We start from the raw sequence: 23,531 nt of genomic DNA, 5'->3' as shown, positions 1-23,531 counted from the left end.
GAACAAGGTGCATGGATGTCTGATTTGTTAAAGTCACTGAGAAGTCTTCAAAGGCCTTGCCTTGGCAGATGTTTTTGCAATTGAAATCCAGCTCATCTGTAACCATGTGCCCTTCTGCTTCAGTAAACAAATGGCTCAGGTGCAGAAATCATTCATGTTAGCTGACTTTCCTCTGGCACAGTCTAGAAGCCTCATCGGTTTCCCTGTGAAAAATCAGTGCTGATACCATGGACAGAGAGGAAAAGACACTGAAAAATAATGAACACTAAGCTGTTTTTCTTATTATTTTTTTTTAAACCACAGGTTTTGTGAAAAGCGTTATGAGTATTTTAAAATGTGTTAGAGAGTTGAAGTGAGTCGACACAATTGGGGACTGGGAAAGGTGTGCTACCATGTAGGAATGGAGAAACTCTGATGTACAAAGCAAGCCTTTTTTCATGTTTTTCATGTTTACGGGGCAAATTTAGGAGATGGGAAGGCGAGGGTTCGTTGGTTTGGCATCTTAACTGGAGATTCTTCTTCCAGCCTACCACAGTTCTGTGGGTTAGTCAGCAGCTGGAGAATTGCTTTTCAAAGTTTGGAGGAGGGGTGGGGTGGTAACATGGGAGAAGGAAGGAAGCTGGACCATGCGTTTCCATTTTTGGTTCCTTGGACACACTGTGGGGTAGCATTTGAGTTCACCTTTTTAAAGAATGCCTAATTCACACACAAAAAAAATAATGAAATACCGCACTCCTTTGCAAACTGGTTTAAGGGCATCTAAAGTTACACACCCTAAACACTCTTTTTTTTTGGGGGGGGGAATAATGTTTTCTTGCTGGTCCTTATCATTGTTACTTGGTCCTTGCCTTGCACTTTCCACTAATTCAAGCATAGAATAAAAGCTTTCCGAGCAAATCTCAATCCTTCTCTGTGCTTACACGTTGCCGGGAGAAGGGATTTCTACTTGATGCAATTGATTTTCACTCATCCTTTCTCCCCAGTTAAACTAGGCAACTTCACATTGGTGTACTGCCACCAGCACAGTGTCTAGGCCAAGAGCCAAGGCAATGAACAGCCCACTAATTCATTTTTCACATTTATCTCCAGACCCCCTCCCCAGAACAAACACTGTGAAAACAGGATGTGGCAGTTTCTATGCAGCCCTCAGGAAATTTTAAGCAAAGAGTTTTACTGCCAGTTTTATGCTTTTACGGTGACGGCAGTAAGGACTTCTGGTCATATAAAAGAAAATGCATTGGTTTCAATACGGAAAAAAAGATTATTGAAAGTAATCTGAGCCTGCTGCATCCATTTCTCAAAAAAAAAAAAAAATGGCAAAAAAGCTGTGTCTACAATGCTGCCTGCAGTCAGTGGAGAAATAAGAGAAATAGGCAGAAGAAAGGTATCTATGTTGAAAACACTGGTACTATGCAATTATTATAGATGGATTATGTTTTCAGTAAAGCTACCTATGTTCATTTTCAGTTATGAGGCAGATAATATTGTGAGCTTGTGGAGTTTGCACCCTTTCTTGCATACATATATATATATACATAAATATGTACACACATATATAAGTTAGAGATTATTTACACCAGCGTACAGAATAAATCTAAACAGCTATCAAAATGCATACACCTGCCAGTGGATTTGGTCTGTTAACACTTTGCATTTCATCTTCAAAGCCCCATACAAACATTAATTATTTACCCAGGCAACTTCCCATTCACCAAAAAGGATTAAGAATCAGGAAGGGTAAGGGATGGAGCTGAGGGAGCACAGCACGTTTATAACAAGGCAGCTAATCGTGTATCTCTCTCCTGCCATAAGCACTGCAGATTTACACCTGTATAAACTCTGCGGTCCAAGTGCAGAAATAACCTTTGTAACACGAAGCTTGTCAAAATGGGAAAGTCCTCATTCAAAAGCAAATGATCCGTTCTTCATTTTCAAAAGCTTTGGCCTCTTCTTGGCTTATCAGGTTCCCATTCAAACTGGAGGGGAAATATAAAAGGGATGTGAAAGTAAGGTAGTGACTGTTGCCCATCTTCTATTTTTCTAAGGTTTTGGATCACGGCTTTGTCATGTCGGGTGAGCTAAATGCTTCTTCTCAAGGGCACACAACCGGGAACCGGCCTCAGGCAGGCAGACTACAGCAGTGCTGTTCCCGCTGCACATAGGAGGATCAAGGCTACTCCTTCAGAAGTGAAAACTGAACTAACACCTTGTCCTGAGTTCAGCTGGGAAAGGGTTAATTGTCACAGAAGCTGGGAGGTGGGCATCACCAAGGGGATATTCGATACCATGCTGATGTCATGCCCAGGATATAAGGGAAAGCGAGCTGGGAGACACGTGGGGGTATTTGTGTGGTGTTTTGGTGATGAGGTCTTTCCATTGTGTGTTCATTCTATAATCCAGTTTGTTGTTATTATCTTCTCCTTGTGTTATTAAAATCTGGGGTTACCTCAACTCACACGGTTCTACCTTTTTTTTTTTTTTTTTTGTTCTTTCACCTTACTGGGAGGGGGAAGGGGGGAAGGGAGCAACCATGTGGCATGCAGTGGCAGTGGCAGCACGGTTGCTGCTCTGCCGCTTGGTCCTTACCTATGACACACCTAAACTTCATTGAACCAAAATCGGTGTTGGATGCCCAGCTGCTTGCATTTCAGCAAGCAGCATACAGCTGTCAAAGGTTCTTGCCATGCAGTGGGCTAGTTTAAACAAACTTAAATAGTCTTCAGAGCATTTTGTGTCTTCCATGACAACACGAGAAGAAAATGCTGTTAAGTACTCCGGCATTATTAATGTGAAATGACTTAGGGCAAAATTTTCAAGTTTGGCTACACTGATATTTACACTCCTGAAAATGAGCAGCCTGGTAAGTGCAGCTTTCAGAAATGTTGAACACTATTAAAGCATTTAGATCTATGAAGATACTGGGGTTAATGAACACCTCTGAAAATCCAGGCAAGAAAAAAAAGACAGACTTTGGTCTGAAGATTCAGAATGATTCGAGCAGGAATTGATGCCTCTTCTGTAGACAAAAGCTGACACTAGCCTTTGAAAAAAACATCTTTTCCACATCCCCAGGAACCCACTAGTCAGCTGGTGAGTCAATATCCTTTCTAACCAAGAATTCAGTGTCCTTTCACTAAAACAAATATATATATTTAAAAATAAATTTCATATTCAATAATAAAGAAGCAGCAGTGCTAAAACCAGCACAGTTCTATTCACTCCTGAGCCCCCTAAGGTGAAGGAAGGAATGTTGTATTTGGCTTTGTGCCTTATCATGCACATGCATGGCTATGTGATGCCTACCTTTTCTAAAACAAGCAAATCTTACAAAAAGTTAATCTTGTAGCTTAGCACTTGGAGTGTGTTTGGAGTACTACCCAAAGAAAATCCAAGCACAAATTCTATGAACCAAATTAGTAATGCTAATTAAGTGTAACCATCTCCTGCTTGTTGGGATTTAGCTCCTGAAAAGCATAAACATGTTGCAGAAGTTTAAAAATAAATCAGGAGAAGCAAAACTTGGTCTATAAATCTAGGCCCCAATTCTGCAAACATACACGTTCTGTGAGTCAGTGGTACACACAGATGTGAGCTAACAAAACTGCTTGACATCCGTAACACACAGGGAAGTGTTTCAATGACAGAGGCTTTTTACCTATTTGAAACCCACAGCTGGAACTACACTGCTTGTCTCACATAATTTTGCTCTGAATTTTTCAGGCTGGAAAATAGTAATGCCAAAAGTGTTTTAAAGGGAAAGAAAGTTTACAAAGTGAGCAATTGAGGAGGGGATTTTTACCAGACTTCTTTAATAGCTGTGTTCTCCTTCAGAGCTTCGCAGAGGTACTTCACCCCTTTGGCTGTAATTTGATTCTGGATAAGCCTAAAAAGAAAGCACTTCATGTCAAACTAGCATGCAAACTAATTTACAGTGCACACACAACCTGTGCTCAGCTTGACATCAAGGAGCAAAGCTGTCTGCCACAAGATGACAGCTGTGACTTCCGTCTGTGAGGTTGGTACACAGTATTGGTCAAATGCCTCACATGCACTTTCAGAAACAGAGCCCAGAGTATCAGTCTTTTCCTTTTCATCTTGCATGTGGCTGCATTCTGGAGATACTGAGCTTAATTTCTAACTAATTTCTGCTGAGAACTCTTTACTTACTGGTATGAGATTGTGATATTTGGACTTTGAGACAGACTAACTTCTTAGCTCTGTTTTCTTATTAAGAACACTTTGAGATGTTTTTAAGTTATCTACAGAAAATTCTGAGTACAGAACCTGTGTAAGCCAAGTGTTTTAGCAGTTATGATTCAGAGATTGCCAAATCCTCCTGTCTTGTTTATCAGAGCAGCAAGATCTCTGAAAAATTAGGCACTGAATTTGACTCTAGTATGAGCAGGTGCGAGTCCCAGTGAAGCCACCTAAGTAGCTACAAAGATGTCTAATCTGACCTGAGAGGATAAAAAAGAAACAAAAGATCCTCACATAGCACAACTGAAGAAGCACTAGGTAATTCTTATTAACCACTGCAGACCATGCCCCAAGTTGAAAATGAACACAGCCCCCTCATCTGCACGAGTATAAAAATACTCATCAACCTAGCCTAATTCAATACGTATCTTTCAGTCTACCATGGTGTGCCCCATAGCTGTACCGTTCCATGTGACTGGCTGCTTGAATCCCACAGGATTCAGGATAAGGCCGAAAACTGGAATGACTTGAACAATCTCTTAGGGAGCAAGGGAAAGAAGGAAGCAGGGAGGCATTCCCATTAAAGGACTTTCTGCACTTGGCAAATGAATAAAGATGACAAGAGATCCAGTAGATGCTTTCAGCTACTGGAAAAACACTTCTATACAGGTCACCACCTTTTGGAGATATCCACTGTTATAACCAACAAAGTAGGATATACATTTGTCTACTAGCAGGAACCCTTGGACAATACTGAGCCATGGTAAAGACATGTATCTAGATTACTATGCCTGCTTTGGATGGGGAAAGTTTTATTACAAATTCAAACCAAACTGCTCAGTGAAGCATATCTGCAGCTGTGTGCAAAGAAATCAAGGCCTTCCTCCACTCCCACACTTATTTTCAGGGTGATTGGCACCAGAGCGCTTCTGCTTTCAGCAGAGGTTCCAAGTGCTTGTCATCTCTGACAACTAGCATGCATGCTAAGGGGTGGAACTAGGATTAATACAGGGAATGCTAGAGTGTGGTTAGCAAAGTCTTTGTATAAGCTTGCAAAGGGACTCAATTGGTTATGTTCTCTTGACCACCTGGAATGAATGGATGGCCATTTGTTTCACAGCCCACATCTGCCCAACCCCATCCACGGACAAATTATTGTGAACCTCTGTATTAGACAGCCAATGCTGTGTTTTCTTGGAAGTTTAACAAGTCTCTTTGTGATTGCTAGAAATAATACGTGGTTTCCTGGGGATTTACGTCTTATAGATCAGTTTCTTGCATGAGTGAAAGTGCTAGCCCTAGAAGAAAACATCAGGCAAACGGGACATATATTTAAGTGTCATGTACATTCTTGGTTGAAGAGTTGAGCTTGCTACTTTCATAGTATGACGATAAACAGTAAGAATCATAATAAGGTTGTTCTATTCTATTCTAGCTGTCTGCCTATATGTTTTTTGCATCTTTTGTGTTTGAGGCTGGTACTGTTCCCCTAAGAAGAGATTAAATCAATTAGCAGTTCAAAAGTTACCAGAACGCACAAACAGCTGAAACTTTTCCCTGTATGAAAGCAGGTTCAAAATGCTAGACAGCAGCTTTATTAACTTTCCATGAGACCAGTCAGCTGCGTCCAGACCATGCACAGAAAGCTTACTGTGACCTACATAGATTTGGAAGGTGAAGCTTTAATGCAGTGACTGCCAAAGAGCCTGTGCCTCTGTGGAATGTAACTCACCATAAATGCACCAGTTTCTTGTTGACCTTCAGCATCTCTGCAAAACTCATTGCTGCCTCATCATCCAGCTCATTTTTAGTCAACCTAAGTGGGAGAGAAAATGTTCACTTAGGATGTTATCATTATTTTTCAGCTCCCTATTTTTCCAGCTTGTCTGTGACTTAACTTTAGACAGCCAAAGGGGGGTGTGCTGTTCCTGCCCTGAGCAATTTCTAAAGGCTGGACACAAAGAGATACTGAAGAGAAGCCCTGGAAGTTAAAGAGACAAGAGCATCAGATTTTTATTTCTCAGAGCAATGTTCTCATGATGGTTTAGTGTCTAAAATGTGGATGAGGTGTGGTGGAAAAAGGTAGAGACAACACTGAAGAGGTGCAAAAGCTGGGGACGAAGAGCTTGACTTCAGAGGATGGAAGTGAGAGAAGATGGGGAATGGAAGATGGAGGAAGCAGAGTGAAGCATGACACTGGGACATTGGAATGTGTCCTAGAGGACACTACTCATGTCCACATTCTTCCAGAGGGATATATCTCATAGCTTGCTGGTAGTGAAAGCATAGGGAATGGGGGGAGGGAGAGAAGAAGGAGGGACAATAGGAGGAGGCAAGATGATTGCAGGAAATCAAAATAGCCTGCAGCTTTCTCTGGAGAAAGAAGAGGAGAAGAAGTAGACCACACTGTCAATTACCAGAATATTTTCACTGAGTTGTTGTGCTGCATAGCTTCAGCAATACTTTTGCCTCCCTCTGTCGTGATGCCATTGAATGCAAGACTGTGAAGTAAAGATACAAAGGTGTAAGAACCAGTCAGCATCACTTGGCCCTTCCACTGCCAAATACCAATGAATGTCCTGGATGATCTGTTTCCCAGTTGTACAAGTCAGCATTTGGGTGTTTCAAAGGCTCACATGCTTTGAAAACCGGCAAGTCCTTATGACTTTTACAAGTGAGAACAGTTCACAGGCTGCAGCCTCATACAGGCCATAAGGTTTGCTGCCAGTGAGCTGTACTCTTGAGACGGACAGCAGAGTTGCAGACAGTGATTTTAGACTCAAGGGTTTTAACAAGGACAAAGAGTTGGTTCTTAGTAGTACACAAGTTTTTACATGCATTTGTCATCCCAACTCCCTGTACAAACTGGGCACTTTGTCCTTTAAGTCCTTCACACACCCAAATATCTCATTGTTCTTCCAAACACAACACCTTCTGTTGTGTATGGAGAGATGAGCTTGTAAATGCATGCTTGCCATTATAAACCACAAACATTTCTTAGTCTGCTCTTCATTCTTTGAATAGACTTTGGCAAAATCATCCAGTTGAAGCTATGCTCCAGGCTTTGAGTGTTCAAAAAGTATTTCCCACCTCAAAAGCAAGGACAGAGCCTGAAAATAGTGTGAGGTTTCAAAAAAAGAGAGAAAGAGGAATCAAGTAGGGCAATGGCACAAATACATGTTAGCACAAATCCCTGTTAGCTTCAGCTGAAACTAAATATTCTCAGGCCATCATGACTAGGCCTAAAAATGGCAAATATGCTATAGTGATGTAGCAGGGACCATCTTCCCTTAATCTTAGCTTTATGCTACCACTGGAGCTAACTAGGAATTCAAATAATGAAGCAAGATTAACCAGTGGAAGGTAAGAAATGAACCCAAGTACAAGTACACTGCAGAGCAGAAGATTCACTCTCCACAGGTGCCAGAAAAACCTAGGCCTAGCCAGCACAGTTACTCCTCCTTATTTTTACAAACACATTCATCAGCATATTTGTTCTCCTCTGAGAATCTCTCAGCTCTGATTCAGGTTCAAAATGTTTTATTTCAAGTCCGATGTGTCTGGATGGATTCTGCAATTACGGGAAGACGGCTATTTCAGATAGCTTTTAAGTTTAAATATATGTAGGTCACTGCACCTGTTCACCATTTAATTTTTTAAGCCCAGCTATCCACTTGCAGAAAGGAGGACAAGGCACCAGCTCTGAAATCCCTGAATCTGAAGTGGCAACAATAAACTCTACAGAGATCCCCAAACTCCCGGAGTCCTGTATTTCTAAAGAAATTAATGCCATGTGCCACCTTGTGGGGAAACCAAGGAGCCTTGTCTGCTCCCTCACCGTGGAGGCCAGTGGAACTGGCGGACAAATCCAAAGGACCACCATGAAACCAGTGCTCCAGCTGTGTGGAGGGACTCCAGAACAGCAGCCAGCCACCACAACATGCATCTTTAAATCCCTAGCCAGCATTTGAAAGTCTGGCAGGCGATGTGCTGTTTTACACTGCTGGCTTCTCCCCGCGCTGTGCGTCCAACTTCACCCATGCTAGGGCTTCCAGAAGGCTAGTTTGAGATGAATCCCTGCAATCCAGTGAGAACTACAGCTCACTGAGCACTCAAGGTGTGGTGTTGTAGCTCCACTGGAGCACAGGATGAGCCTGGATTTAAGAACGCCCCAGACCCTACCCAAGCAGTTTATTGCTGTACCCTTGCAAGAAGAACTGTTACACTGAGTTCACTGGGAGCCTGATTCTGTGACAGCTGGTGCACCCTCTGCTAATGCTCTCAGATCAAAATGGCACCCACTGCCCATGTGCTTTCATAAATGCCATTAACTCTGTGCAGCAAGAGGGGAGGAGGTGCACATAAAAGAAAGGATGCCAGCCCTGCAATACTTTTAACTTGCTTAACGGCTGCACAGGGCCTTTTGATTCAATCTGGCCTCTTGCTTGCACCAGAAGCCTGTTGGTTACACAGGGAATGCTGCAATACCAACTGGCATTCCAAACTACACACTTGGTGGGAAGACTCATCGCTTCAAAGCACAATGGGAAAGCCAGCACTACACAGAGCTGCCTGGCTCCACTGGTGTTTTACCTCACGTTTGTTAACCTGGGGTGGTTCCTCAGGGCCTCTGCAAATGCCTTTGCTCCTTCGTCTCCAACTTGATTACCCCACATCCTGATGAAGAGAAGAAACCAGGAGATATCAGGTGTGCTACCCTCTTTCCCCTTGGGACTGTATTCTCCCTTTTTTCTCTTCCCTCCCCTACCCCCCTGATTACTTCACACTTTCAGGCTTGTGAGAAACGGTGGCAGCTCCCCCTCCCGCTGAAGCAGAGATGTTCCAGGGGGGGCAGCTCCCTTTCCGGCTGAGCCAGACATGTTCCACTCCCTGCACACCATGTCACCAGCCTCTGCTGACTCACCGCTACCCTAAGGCCATAGCACTGAAGCAGCTCTAGGAGAGAGCCTGCTGCAGCAAGAGTGCTTTTGGGATCACCTTGCTGCACTGGGCAAACCCTCTGCAGCCCTGTATCCTTAGAGGGTAAAGGAGTCTTGTGGTCCTGTACAGTGAGCTCCTGTGAGAAATACACCAAGTCCTAAATCCTATCATTTCCCTGCTCAGCATTTCCTCCCCAGAGCCCTGCTGCAGTTGTCCTGTTACCTGTTGGGCGTAGACTGGCCTCTACATAGTCCAAACTACAGGTATTAGGAAAGACTCATCAGATGCACAACTGCACAGGGACCCACACCCAAACAGGTGACTCTCTGAAGTGAACTGCTCAGTCAGCTCCCCCTCTCCTTCAGAATAGTCTGGCAAAACAGTTACAATGCCTTCAGCACCATACCTTCCTCTTCAGCAGCTGCCGAGAGAGATCAAGATCTCACAGGGACACTGGGCTCTTCCACACATTTGTAAGGAATAGTATTTTCTATGACAAAACAACCCTTGGTAACACAAAGGGTTAAGAGAATGCAACACGGCAAAAGCTGCAGAGATTTGATCAACATTTAATAGCAATATCTGTCAAATCTTTTCTGTGCAGACCAACTACTTTGAAAATTCACCCTGTATTATGAGGCTTTAAAGTGCCTCTGCTGAGGTATAAGGTTTTTTTACAGGGATCGTGGCTTGGTGACTCAGCCACACTCAGCTTGATGTGTAATTAGTTGGCAGCTCTTTCAAAATCAATTGAGCTTTGTGATATCTAAACACATCCACTTCCAGTAAGTTCCCTATAATTCTTTGTCCTTCAGACTCAATGCAGTTTGTTATGTAAATGCTGAATATATTTGTTTAAACATTTCTGTCCAAGTATCCTAAATCCATTTAGAGCGATTATTTCTTCCAAGGAAAAAACAAGAGTCCTTCACTGACATTACAGCAAGTACAGCACAGCACACCCAGCTGTATGACAACAGAAGTGTGTGTGCTATTGTCTATACTTGAGAAATGTTGGAGGACAACAAAATTAAAGGCCAAAGATCTGACTGTTCAAACCTGATTTTCATATTTCATGGTTACTGTGACATTCACAATGGCCAATCAGAGGTTTTAATTCCATGTATTCAAGTATCAGATTCTGAGAAACATGTTCTCCTGTAGAGTGGAAAGAGAAATTGGGATTTGCCAGAGGGGAAAAAAAAAAAATCAAAACCTCAAGTCTATCATCCCTCCTGAAAAAGAGGCCAGGGATTAAAGGTTTAGAGTACATTCAGCCCTGTCTCAAATAATAGCCTACTCACCAGTTTGGGACAGACTAGAGAGAAGGATGACGGTAATTCCTTCTTATTCTCCCAGCTTGCAACTTTATCAGGACTTGATGCAGAAGGTTTGACAATTATAACAATGATACCCAATAACTAGGAACATCGCCAACGGTCATCAAACTACCAAGACTTAAAAATGACCAAGTATCTCTAGAACAGCTGTGTTGCCCTAAGGAAAGTGGCTACCTTTACATACTGTCCTCTTGTCAAAGGTTCTGTCAGAACAGGGTAAAAAAACCCCAAAAGCAAAGCAAACATTGTATGAACTAGAGAACAATAAAGCAGCCCTCCTTTCCCCTCCAAGTGAAAAATGTGGCTATGCTTCTGCACCGGCTTGTTCTAATACTGCTGTGGGGAGGAAGGAATGGCAGAAGGACATAAGGTAAGAATGAAGGAAAGAATCCTAAGGGATTTACATGATGCCTTGCGAAGAGCACGTCCTGAACTTACCCAATTTCAAACATTGTCTTGCTCTTCTGGATGGCCTGGGCAAGGCACTTTCCTCCTTCACTAGTTATTTTGTTTGCTCCTATTCTGCACAAAATACATGAATTTGTAAGGTACATCACTTACAACTGTACAGCTAATTAGCACACCAGCTCAGAGAGCAATACAAGTATTTCAGGCTGATTATCTCTGAAGGCTAGCTATAGTTATCAAAGATTTACCTAAAGTAAGAAAATACTGCAGGCATTTGACCTTTGATTAAAAGACATAATTTTATGTTGTCTTTTACATATTTTGCACGTCAGCCCTCCGAATCAGAAGTATTACAGTAGAGTCTTGGTTTTGATACTCAGTATGTCAGAAATGAGCCTTAGGAGATGATCCTCAAGACAAGGCCCCCTGCCTAGTTTTAATACAGTTCATAATATCAGCAATTGCTACAGAGTACATGAATTACATGCAGCATGTTTCACAGTGCCACAGGGAACAGAATATTTCTTGGTTGTGTGGCTCCAGAGGAGATTGCAGCTGATAAGCACAGTAATAATTTCAAGTCTTTCTCTTCTGACCACAGGCTATAGGTAGTGCCACAGGTCAATGCAGTGGTGGGTGTCTCTGGCTGGCATGACAGAAGACCTTTTTTTTTTTTTTTGGCCTGTATGGAGATATCAAATGGCTGGAGTTGAGAGAAGTCTCAGTTGCATATACATTGATGTAAAGAACAAACAAAAACCAAACCTCCTCAATCCACTGTATTTACATAAAGTAAAACTGCCTTGTTTGACTGACGTCGGGCACATGAATATGCACTCTATCTCAAAATATTCTCTGGGGTTATTACACAGCCTGAAAGTAACTACCTTCCAACAGGCTTTACTGTGAAAGTTAAATAAGCAAAGCACCGTCTCAAAGCAGTGAAAGAACCAAAGTGCTCTTGGTTTTCAAAACCCTGCAAATATTTCAAGTGAGAAAGATGTGCCTAGCGTGGGATTTCAGAACAAGTTAGCGGTAGAACAAGGACTAGAATCCAGGTGTCCCTGGCTGCAACATCCATACCAACAACTGACATTGCTGTAGTTACCTCTATTTTCTGCTATGGTCACAATTAAACCACTGGTTAATGATCTACTTTTATGTCAAACCACTGTTGTGCATGGCCAGACACTCTTATCTGGGGAAGTTCCAGGAAGCTAAAGGGAAGCAAACTGGGGAATTCCAGAGCTGAGGTATGACACCAGCACAACCTGACGTGAATGGCTCGTAAAAGACGGGATGTAAAGCTTGGTACTAAATACAAGTGAATTCATCCACTGCAAGGGGCAGCAAGATTCATGCATCCTCACTCAGGTACTCAGTCTGGATTTAGGTAAAGAACAGGTCTCATGCTCTCCTTTTGCTTTCTCCTATATTCCAGTTAAGACTATGGATTAATGAGTTTTACTTGCTGCCATTCACTGCTAGACTACTGTAAAATAATATGCAACTGCAACTCAAGTTATATTTTATTTGAAACATCATTTTTGTCTTTTTTTCCACTCTCCCTCCCATTTCAAGTTGTTTTACCTTAATTAGGACACTGTAGAAGTATAAAGGAAAAAAAAATCCAGCATACTTAACGTATTCAAGACTTGAACACTCTTCAATTAGTTTTGCAACATATTTGGCTCCAACATCAGTGATTTGGTTGTTGTATAAGCTTAAAGAAAAATCACATTAGTAAAAATAGGTTTTTTCTGTTACTTTAATATTTACAACTTGAATCTTTTATAATGCATGCATAGCACCTGTCTTTTTTGTATGGCTTTGTACACATTCACAGTTGCTTTTATTTCTATTTTGATGTACAATTCATATTGTGAAGGGCTAGATATAATATATAAGGAGATCAGACTGTAAATCATGGGAAAATACTATGGTCTCCCCAAGCAAACAAAGCTTCTTTATTCCTGTGTTAGTACAGAAAGAACATTGCCAGAAGAGAAGTCAGAAGAGAAAACACCAGAATAATTATTTTTGGTCTTTTGAAAGTCATAAAATCCCCTTGCAAATGTTACTAAAGATCAGATACCCGAGCAGATGTACTTACATTAGGGCTCTGGGAGAAGAAGTTGACTCTTGGTATTCATTTCACTTTTCAAAAAGTAATTTTTATGTAGCTACTTAAACAAGTAGCAGGAAGTCAGAGCTAACATGCCTTCCACCTTCAACTTGACTAAGAACTAATTAAGGTCTTAAAGAAATTGGTACTTCATATGTGAAAAAAACATGGCTACACAAAAAGGGAACCATGAACACGATACTTAAGCTGTATGTTTCTGATCCCAGTCTCTATCAAGCTGTATCTGCTTTGCATAATTGAAATAAATCAAGTTTACAGCAGAGAAAACAGAAGGCTCTAGCTAAAATGCTCATGCTCTGTCTCCCCCTTGCCACAGCCAGCAAAAGGCTTTAGGTATAAAGCTAGCATGCCCCCACAGTTCAGTAACTTGACACTGTGTTACAGAAGGGCTTGATGTCAGTGGGAGGCCAGGCTGTGAGGCAGTGGTCCTTTCCAGGGAACTGTTACAGATGTCAGATGAATAATTTCTGACACTAAATGCTGCTTTGCTTATGTTCAGTAAATGCGGAGGTAAGTGTTGTTTCCACCCCACCTTTGCTGAGTCAGTACTGTCAGCACTGGAGTTTTACTTTCTAGTATCAATATCTAGTGTTTTGCTCCCAACTGGTACATACCCTAGGAAAGTCACAATTTGGTACTTTGAGAGTTCTTCATATAAGATCCTTACTCCGTGATCTGTGATCTGATTTACACTGAGCCTGGAATGAAGGGAAAGAAAAGGGAGTTTGAATCAATACAGATTACAAGTGTTCATCACCCATGAGTTAACAAATGACTGGAGCATTTTCCTCTGATATTTTAAATAGGTCCTTATGCCACGTATTAAAAGCCACTGAGGGAAACGTGAACTCAGTTTCATATGGCTCACTTCAAAACCAAAAGAAAACAAAAAGCCTCAAATCTCCAAGGCAAGGCTCTGGAAGCTGTCCATAGAACTGAAAACAATAAAATGTAGTAAGTCAGAAACCAGAGACACACACTTCATCTTTCTCCTGCGCTTACTGTGATTGCAGGAAGAAATTCTGCTTGACACCCTAGCAAAAGCAAGCTTTCCAAATTACTCTTCTTGTAAACTTCTCTCTGGGTAGCTAGTGAAAGCTAGGCATCTTGAAAGTCACAACACATTCAGGCTTCACTGAAAAAAGGTTGTGAAAAGCCCTGGCCAGGTAATAGAACTGTAGTCCCTTGAGTGTGCTAGATGTTTCTAATTTTATTGTCCCAACTAGACATGAAACAAATCAACGTCAGCCATTCACAGAATAAAAATACTTCTTTTCACAGTTGGGTTTTGCTTTCTTTGTCTTTTTTTTTTTTTTTTTTTTTCTTCAAAACCACTTAAAGATTTTCCACCTTAGCTAAATGGACAGGTTCCCATGAAACATTCCAATTCTGATAAATCACATTTTCTGGGTAAAGCTGTCTCAGTGAAAACATTTTGACCATCTTTAGTTTCAACACACACTCTGAAGCTTAACATTCACTGCTGAGAGTTCCTTATCACCAACAGCATCCCTGGCTACTGCTGGTTTAGTGACTTGGTCACTGTGAAATGCACTAGCACATAGGAGAAATCAGAGGTAATTTCTACAGATCAGAACAGTCTGCTTCTTTGAAAGGGATGATTAAGCTGTTAGAAACAACATTTCCTGACCTGCAGAAATTGGTCATTAGAAATGAAAATCCTAATATCAGAAGAGCCATAAAGACAAAAAGGGAACCTAACAGACCGGTTTGGTGCTGGGGATGGTGTTAAGATCACACTGTGTATGGCATGATCATACGACAGGGAATGAGAACTCTGTTTTGCCTTATGCGTTTTTCCCCAAAGTTTCCTTATTCCCTTCTCTTTGAAGGTTAGCTGATTTGCAACTAACTGGAAAAAAAAAGTGTCATTGGCTTTGATTTAGTCCTAGAGGAAAAAAAGGCAGAGCAGAACCAACCAGGAGGAATAAATCCATTTATAAAAAAAACCAACCCTCTCATGGGGCTGAAGGGGCTTTAAAAAAGATATATTTGACGTTCCAGGGTTTCTGAACCTTAATGTTTGGACAAATAAGGTATAGGACTGGAGATGGAACAATCTGGCCAGTGATACAAAAGGTGGAGTTTGTTCTCCCTGATCACACCACACCATGTCCTCCTTCCACATCACCTCATGGAAACATCGCATCTAAAGGCTTCAACTGCATCCCTTCATGGAGTACTACATGTTAGCTTTTGTACTGTGAAAGCCAGACATCCTGGCAGGATGCAAAAGCAAGAAATTCAGAGCTTTTGATCAAGGGTTATTTTCATCCCCTCTTACCCCATATGACCAAGGGCAGAGATAGGCTCAGGCAATCTTCAGATAACGGAGGAAGCACTTGTTTCCTTTCTTTTACTTGAAGCACTTTCTCCCATAAAAAATCCTCTTTTGAGACAAAACAATCTGAGACAGAGCTAACTAAACCTAGAGGTTTAAACACTCCTGGCTTCTAAGAACTTCTTATCCCCCTTTCCGTTTGGGTTTCCAAATTCACAGCTTGTCCCTGCTCCTGTGACTGGCTGAACAAAGATTTCAGAAGATCTGAAACTTTAATTTCCAGCAGCAGCAATAATCCTCATCTTTCTCCACTTTCACAATCAATTCCTCCAGCCTAGCAGTTTGTGGAATAAACCAAGGATTAAGCAAGGACCTGCTTGCACAGACTCCTACCTGATCACTGCAAGCTTGCTGAAACAAGGTAGCAGCTGTTTTACTCCATAGTCATTGATATTGTTGTTGTCCAAATCTAGAGCCAGGTGCTTTTGGAAGTGATGCACAACAAAGGAAACAGCACTGCAGTCAGCAGAGTAGGCATTGCAGTACGTCAGCTTGATGTAATTGGCTTGCATACGTTTGGCAGCCAACTTCGCTACTTTCTCACTCCGAGTCTCGTAAAGGCATCTCAGCATCCAAACGAAGTTGGGCTGGACCTGGATCTGATTGTAGTTTGAAAGCCTGGACCGAGTGAGGCCCTTCAGGTGGGATTTCATGCTCTCCCCAAGGTATGTGATGAGTGTCTTTATCTTCCTCTTAACGACTGCAGGCAAAACTAAATGTCTGAAGAGCTTCTGCTTGGATCTAGAAAGCAGGCCACAAAGAAACAGGTTGGTAAAATGAAAGTGTTCATTATTTCGAAAAGGATCCTCCCCTGCTAGTTGTTTCTTCAACCAGGGAATACGAAGGCAAGTAGGCTGGGCAGTCTCAGTGGAAGAACATCCATTGAAAAACTGAAGTAACTCCTTGGCACCCACTTTCTCTTCAATAACCAGGAACAAAGCTGTGAAAAAAGACTGAAGGGTTAAGTGTAAGAACTCGTAAGTGGACTGACTGTCACAGCCACTGTAACCTTTAACTGTCCTGAGAAAGCCCAACTGCAAATCTTCTTCAGAGATGCTCACTGATGAAACCTCCTCCTGCTCAAAGATAAAGAAAGAGTTCTTCATCCCTTTGTATGCCATTTTACCCAAAGCTAGAAGAGTTTCCTTTCTTGATTTGAACGTCTCTGCTTGGCTCCTGGTGTTGTTCTTCAGCAAACTTGTTTTCAGAGATCGGTTCAGATGCACTTCAATCATGAGCAAAAATACATCTGTCAATGTAACAGAACAGTCTGGAAGCTCATGGCTGTCGAACATGGCATGGAAATGTTCATAGCATTTAAAGATAATCCAACAAAATAAAGGCACTGAACACAAACTGCAGAGACTGGGGTTAGCTTCCAGCTGGTTCAACACCAGTGTTCGTTGCCTCTCATCTTTGAAAAACATGGCCATGTATTCCTTTAGGTTATCGCTGGAGAAACCACGGAGCAACACTTTTTTTCTAATGATGTTTCTTTGGATCTCAGTTCCTGTCCTTGCTGTAAGAATTTTCTTGGCTCCCTTAAGAAGCTTTCCTCTGAGAAGGCTTACCAGCAGCACCAGGGGATGGACGGGTTCATCAGGTGAACACATCTCAGGAACACTACTGAGATCAAAGTTGGAATAGATCTCATCGAAGCCATCAAATGTGAAAAGAACTGTATGAGGGAATTGCAAGATGTGATGGAATACCTCTGTAGGGTCCTGGTCTGGGTAGCAATTATATTTGAAGAGTAGGTCTTTCAAACATATGGCTTCATCTTCCTTAAAGCAACTAAACATCCTACATCGGAAACGGAAGAAAAATTTCGCCCCTATGTCCAGTCCTTTTCTGGCCCAAAGGCTTTGTATCTTTTGCAGCAAGATGGATTTTCCAATTCCAGCATCACCAAAGACATAAATAGTCTCTCCATCTTCATTAATTAGCCCAACTGCATCATCAAAAAGAGCTTCTAATTGACACACTTTGCCTAGACTCTCATTGGTAAAACTGACCAGCTCCATAATACTGTTAGAGTAGATTTCTTCAAGCAGCATCTCTTCCCTCTGAGCGTATGACATAACAAACTTGGAGTCCCGTCCCAGTTCATATCTGAGTTTCTGGCAATACCTGCTAACTAAAAAGACAGTGATCTATTATTAAGAAGCCAATGACCCACCTCTTTGGGAACTGAGAGGGGACAATAAACTTAAAAAAAATTCTTATGTAAAATGGGTTCTTTGGCAGAGTACTTCTAATTATTTGTGCTGCCATCATTACTTTCCTGGGAAAATGAGGTGCTAATGAAAGAGGTAATGTGTGAGCCACCCTTTCCTGAAAGCCAGTACTGACACTGCACTGCTTTAAGGGGCTGCTGTCCTTCAGCTGAGGCTCAAAGCCAAGCTGCTAACCTCTGCAACAGCTTTAGCATCTGCTTTTTCACTCTATTTATATTCTACATGTGATTTCTATCAGGTAGGTGTTTATTCTTGCCTAACTTGTTTGGTAATTTTTATTATATTTATTATAGAAGGCATGTGTTTTAGAAATGGGATGCCAGGCACCTCAAAAGATTTTTTTTAAGGTGACCAAAAAAGAAAAAAGTGTCTCAGTTATTGTGCAATGTTAGCTTGTGTTTTTATTGCAACAGAAACTTTGCTTCAGATTGGAGCAAAGTAATTCTTGTATTTATATAGTATGAAAAAACCTCTCAAGAGGAAAACATTTATTTCTGGAATACTTTAGCTCTGACTTTTAGTATAACTCATCATTTAGGATCATAGAATAATTCAGGTTGGAAAGGAACTCAGAAGGTCTCTAGTTGAACCTCCTTCTCAGAACAGGGTCATTTATGAGATCACATGAGGTTACTCAGGGCTTTATCTAGCTGGATCTTGAAAACCTCCAAGTATGCAGAGTGCACAGCCTCTCTGGGCAACCTGCCTCATTGCCTGACTGCCATCATCATGGCTATTCCATTGCCAAAACATCACAGTGTTGTTAATAAATTGTAGTAGTGGCCTAGAAAATACTACAGCTGGCACAAGGTGGTTATGCCTCTACACTACATATCCACAACAAAACACAGAAAGCGCTTGACTTCAGCAAAACAGGATGTAACGTATCAACGTGACTGTTGTTTATACAGTGTGCCTTTTAATTATTTGGCTACCGCTGCTAGCAAGCACAGCATACACACATTTACTTTCCCTGGCTGTGCCTGCCTAGACTCTCTTACTTTCACATCGCCTGGTTAGAGCTTCCTACATAGCAGGGTAGTTCTAAGGGAAGGGAAATAGATGCATGACCTTACCTGGATCTGTATTTACCACAGGCTTACTACAAATATTCTCTGAAGGCTCGTAACCTATTTCATCCAGCCAAGGCTGAAGTTCATAGTAAGCATCAGTGACTTTCTGCAGGACACAGATGAAATATTCTGAGACTTCTTCTCCCTTGCTCTGAACCAAGTCTAGAATTTTGCGAACCTAAAAAAACACCACATGAAAGATCACCGATGCACAGCATTTTATGACAGCTACACTTGTAGACTTCTTTAGGATCCTTTTTGGACTGGAACAGGGCACCAAAATCAAAACTGGTGCTTCAAAAACTTGAATTCAAAATCTATCTCTGAATTTGAACCATCATAAAACTGACTTTTCTATTTGTATTTTGCAATAAAGTTGATTCTGCAACTTAAGGTCTGAACTTGTAGCTAAATTGTACACCAACCAGAAACAAAATGCATAAATACCGCTCCTCAATAGGGAACTCAAAGGATTTCCTCAGCAGGGAACTCAAAGGATTTCCTCAGCTGGACCAAACCGTGTATTTTACATCCCATGCTGGTTAAAATAAAAAAAGAAAGGAGTGGTTTCCCAGCGCCCTAAATTCACCCTCTGGTTTGTAAATATTCTGGTCACATTTAGATTTACCTCAGGATCAAGCCAGATCCAGAGCAGGGCAGGCATAACCTCTCCCTGGATCTTAATGCAGATCCAAAAACCTACAACTCTTCCTTTTAACACAGCAACCCAATTCTGCAGGCTCTCCCTGTGCAACGGACTCACTGCCTGCACCTGTTACTAATGGCTACCTGGTAGCCGCTGGAGCAGTTCAAGACCAAGTGTTACCTTTAAAGACAAGGCAGAGACCAATCTCGGTGCAACCAGTACAGGGCACCTCTAGTACAAAACCCTCTGCAAGACAGAGCAATCATCTGAGGCCCATTTTGAATGTCTGGATCATCTTCTTGATGGAAATGAATGAAGAATTCAGTTCTAAACCAAACAAAGGGTTTCCAGAGACTGCAGTGTCTTGTGAACTTAAAGCAGGGTGAGGTACATACAGCACAGCAAAAGCACAGTATTTTTTGACAATTTGTATGCTCTAAAAACCAATGCTGTGCCTTCCAGAGAAGCTCCCACAGAGTCCACTTCACTTACTATTGTGGCCTGCTCTCTGTCTCTGCTTAGCCTCCTGATGCATGGCCTCCCCCTCAGCTTTGTGACAACAATCACGTATATTATGCCAAACAGTAAGAAATAGAAGTGATCATACAGTGTGCATTTATTCAGCTTTGACCATTTGCACAGAGTGAGCACTACGGTACTGTTTCAACTTGCCAGCAAGAATTACTATTTAATGAAAATCTGCACTGTTAGTGAAGTCCAAGGTCTCAGCATGTTTTATGGTTTGCCTGCCTCTAACTGTGACACTATTCTGAAGCTGCATGACTGGTGCAAGGAGCAACTCTGTACATGAGATAATTTTCTCCTATCAGAAGACCAGGAAATAATTTTTGCTACTCGTCCAAAGATTAATCAAAACCCCAAATGTGCCAGGATATATCAATTTTCCATACAACCATTCACAATGTACATAGGTCTTTAAAGAGAAGGGAAGGTGTGCACAGGGACAACACACAATCATTAACTTCTAAAATAATATTTCATTTCCACCTCTCCTCCTCTAAAGCAGGATGATCTGTCCCACAGCATCCTGAAATAGATTTTCCTTGCAATACTCCACACAATAATGAAAGCTTGTGTGTAGCAAGCTGTGCTCTAACAGCCACTGTGGTCACCTCGCTATCAGAGGGCAAAGCTGCAGCTGGGGGGACAGAACACCAATTATCACCCTGCTTGTTCTTACAGCTGCCAAGGGGCATTACAGGCAGTGCCAGCCATGCTGGAATGAGATGTGCTGCAGAAACCTGTCCAGAAGGAAGGGAGGGAGGAGACTCCAAAATAACAAAGACTAGAAAAGACAGTAGATGTAAAATTGCCAGATAAGGCTATAGAACCCAGTGGTAAACTGAAAGTAACAAAAAGCTTACACTGGCTAGTGAAATAAAAACAACATACCTGGTCTGCTTGAGTTGGAAACTGGACAACAATCTCTGCATCTTCAGTGGAGAAGTAGTCATTCTTAATCAAGTTGTCAATCAAACACTGCGTGTTTCGGATTCTACTGACCAGAAGTTCTCTGTATACCTTCAACAAAGCAATGAAGGATGGAGGACTTGCTCCTGCAGGCTTTTTCACAGAAATCTCCAAGTTAGCACAAAGCTGGCCTTCCATAGTTGAGATAGCAAGAAGCTGCTCCGTCTAGCCTCATCTTTGACAAACTGTCCATTTGCAGTGAGAAGGCAGCTTGGACTTAGCTTCAGGGAAACAGGCAATGTGTCCTCCACATTACCCAGTCTGTAAAAAGCAATTGTATATAACCTCAATTTAAACCTTTAACCTATGCAGATATATCCGTCAACTAGCTGTCAAAGAAAACTTCCAACCTCTGCATAATATCACAGCCAATTTTATTAAGAAAAAAATCCCAGATTTCTTCCTCAGGTATTTTCATCTATTTGCTCAGGTTTTGGAAAAAAAAAAATATCTGTTGCAGGCAGTCTCCCCTCTACTACCAATACTGTACTGTAGCTTGCCTCAAACACCACCATTGGCATCTGCTTTGTTAGCTGCCTGTTCTTAGTGCATAATTTAATATTTTTATTAACTTTCTATGTTTCAATAGAAAAAGCAGGGCATCTGTCCAAACATATCTGGAGAAGGAAATAAATGGAATAAAATTATATTTTATAACAATTAATTTTGTAGGAGGAATTAATTTATAGTAGCAATTCACTTTGCTTATTCTTTGTTACAACAACAGACCCTATATAAACACCCCTGTAAGGAAGGCCTTGTGAACTCTGAGACCGTTCTAGCTAAACCAGGAAAAAGCCGTTAGCTTCAGGGCACCAGGTTTGAGAGGCAGTAGTGAGACTGAAAGAAAACCCCTCATCAGATGTTTCTTTTAAGGAAGTCAAGAGTAAAGTGACGCTTACAGGAAAAATGCTGCTGTAGATTTCAGAGCTAATACACCACTTAGGGGCACAGAGCACTTCACACCTCCTAAAGGTATTGGTTCAGACAGCATATAAAACTAGGGAAATACCATTGCATTAGTTTAACTTGGTTAATCTTAGAAAATTCAGGTGAGTAACCATGGAAGTTAAAAACACATTTTTTTCAGAATCTGAAAAATAACAATGTTACAGAAATGACTGAAATAAGTGATCATAAATATACAAGATCCCATCTCTAGTGAATCACCCAAAAAATCTGAACCTCTTCTTAAACAGGAATTGCACAGAATAGCTGATTTTATATGATGAACTAGGCCTTCAAGACCTCTTTCATCAAAATTCATATTCATTACTGCATTGGGCATCCAACCCACCTCCATCTTCATAAAGGGAAGAGATGCACACAATACAGCTTGTAACAAAGATACCAATTTAAAGCCTGTGCAAACACTTAGGCTTGAATGCCTGATGTCAGCCCCTGTATGTTCACCTAGAGACACAACATGATCATTAACTTGGACAGCTACGGGCTCAGGAAACCCTCTCATTGCTGTAGAGATGTTTAGAAACCGTACTCGTTAGCATGAATGCTCTCTCCCTGCCTACAAATACATATGCTGTGTATGCCCTCGTTCTCTATCCCAGCTCTGGAGAGCTCTTTTTAGATGGCCATCTATTCCCATTTTTCTTTACAAGGCATAAAGCAGTAGGTATCAGGATCAGACTGCTTTGTTACTAAAGGTTGTTTTTTCTTTAATTGCAGTTAACATACCATACATCAAGCATGAAGTTATATCCTGATTGCAATTCACCAATAGGTTCATTTAGGTACTACTTAGGTACGAACCTTGCAGATACGATTTCCCATGCAAAAAGCAGACTGAGATCACAACTGGGTCACCTCCACACAGACAATAAGAACTCGCATGATTAACACAAATTAGTAGCACCCTCCAATAACAGGTAAAACCTACTGTTGCTTCAGCAGGTCAAGGGATATTTGGAACAACGTTCTCAGGCTCTGTTTACAGTCATATTAATAAAAACAAAACACAATGCTCTTCTACAGCAATTCTGTAAAGGTGCCAGCTCTGCTGCTACAAAATTCTCACAATTTCCCAAGACACTCACAGTGCCAGCAAACTTTCGAAATGCTCCCCAGCACCGCCCTTGACAAGCCGTAACTGAGCCCTGCCAGCTCGCAGATTCTGCTAGGTGACCTGCTGACTAGAACAAACTCATTTCTATGGGTTTTCCATACCAGAACCTGCAGTCTGCACCAGTGTAGCTTCCCTTGCTTGACACTGCAGAAAGACACTTTATTCTCCTGCATTTTAGTGATACTACCTATCTACACCTCCTCTGATTTCAGGAGACCAATAGGTCCTAACTTAGGGTTGCTGACCTGCACAGATGCAGATAACTGCTTTAGGAGTTAAGTAAGCCCTCCCAAGTCTAAGACCAGGCAAAGCCCCAGCACAACTGTTATGGATCACAGCCAACTTCAAAACTGCAAAACTCTTTCAACGGGAATGTAACCAAGTGATCTGGCTTTCTTACCACATGAGTAAGTGACTGCATCTACTCAGACAAATCAACCTTTCATTATGCCATTCACATGACCCACAAGATGAAGTGGCTGACTTCTGAGTCACTCGGCTTCCTATAAGCCACACTGGCACATCTCTTTGCTCAAGAAAGCTCATTCCATAAATGAACTCTATCATGAAGACCTAACAATGCTGAAAACATTATTTACTCCAAAGC

General features: G+C 41.6%; 1 protein-coding gene across 1 annotated transcript; it reads right to left on the bottom strand.

Moving 5' to 3' along the window:
• Window positions 1-1,551: 1,551 nt before the first annotated feature.
• On the bottom strand, window positions 1,552-21,085 carry NOD1 (nucleotide-binding oligomerization domain containing 1). Its single transcript, XM_010077025.1, has 11 exons — window positions 20,764-21,085; window positions 18,708-18,882; window positions 15,728-17,531; window positions 13,647-13,730; window positions 12,526-12,609; window positions 10,917-11,000; window positions 8,791-8,874; window positions 6,615-6,698; window positions 5,930-6,013; window positions 3,800-3,883; window positions 1,552-1,976 (listed from the first exon to the last, which is right to left on the bottom strand). Exons 1-11 carry the CDS (start codon window positions 20,977-20,979, stop codon window positions 1,904-1,906), a joined length of 2,856 nt encoding a protein of 951 aa, XP_010075327.1. The 5' UTR covers window positions 20,980-21,085; the 3' UTR covers window positions 1,552-1,903.
• Window positions 21,086-23,531: the final 2,446 nt, after the last annotated feature.

This window comes from Pterocles gutturalis, unplaced genomic scaffold (assembly GCF_000699245.1).
Source record: "Pterocles gutturalis isolate BGI_N339 unplaced genomic scaffold, ASM69924v1 scaffold15553, whole genome shotgun sequence".
Lineage (NCBI taxonomy): Eukaryota > Metazoa > Chordata > Aves > Pterocliformes > Pteroclidae > Pterocles > Pterocles gutturalis.
This window is presented reverse-complemented; position numbering and strand designations above follow the sequence as displayed.

What these genes read in the sequence shown, in the direction of transcription:
- NOD1 (XM_010077025.1), bottom strand. Translation starts at nt 20,979, where the DNA reads ATGGAAGGCCAGCTTTGTGCTAACTTGGAGATTTCTGTGAAAAAGCCT. An exon ending in TCAAGTCTTGAATACGTTAA is followed by an intron (nt 11,001 to 12,525) that starts GTATGCTGGATT and finishes TATTTTGTGCAG; the next exon opens with AATAGGAGCAAACAAAATAA. An exon ending in AAGACAATGTTTGAAATTGG is followed by an intron (nt 8,875 to 10,916) that starts GTAAGTTCAGGA and finishes TCTCTTCATCAG; the next exon opens with GATGTGGGGTAATCAAGTTG.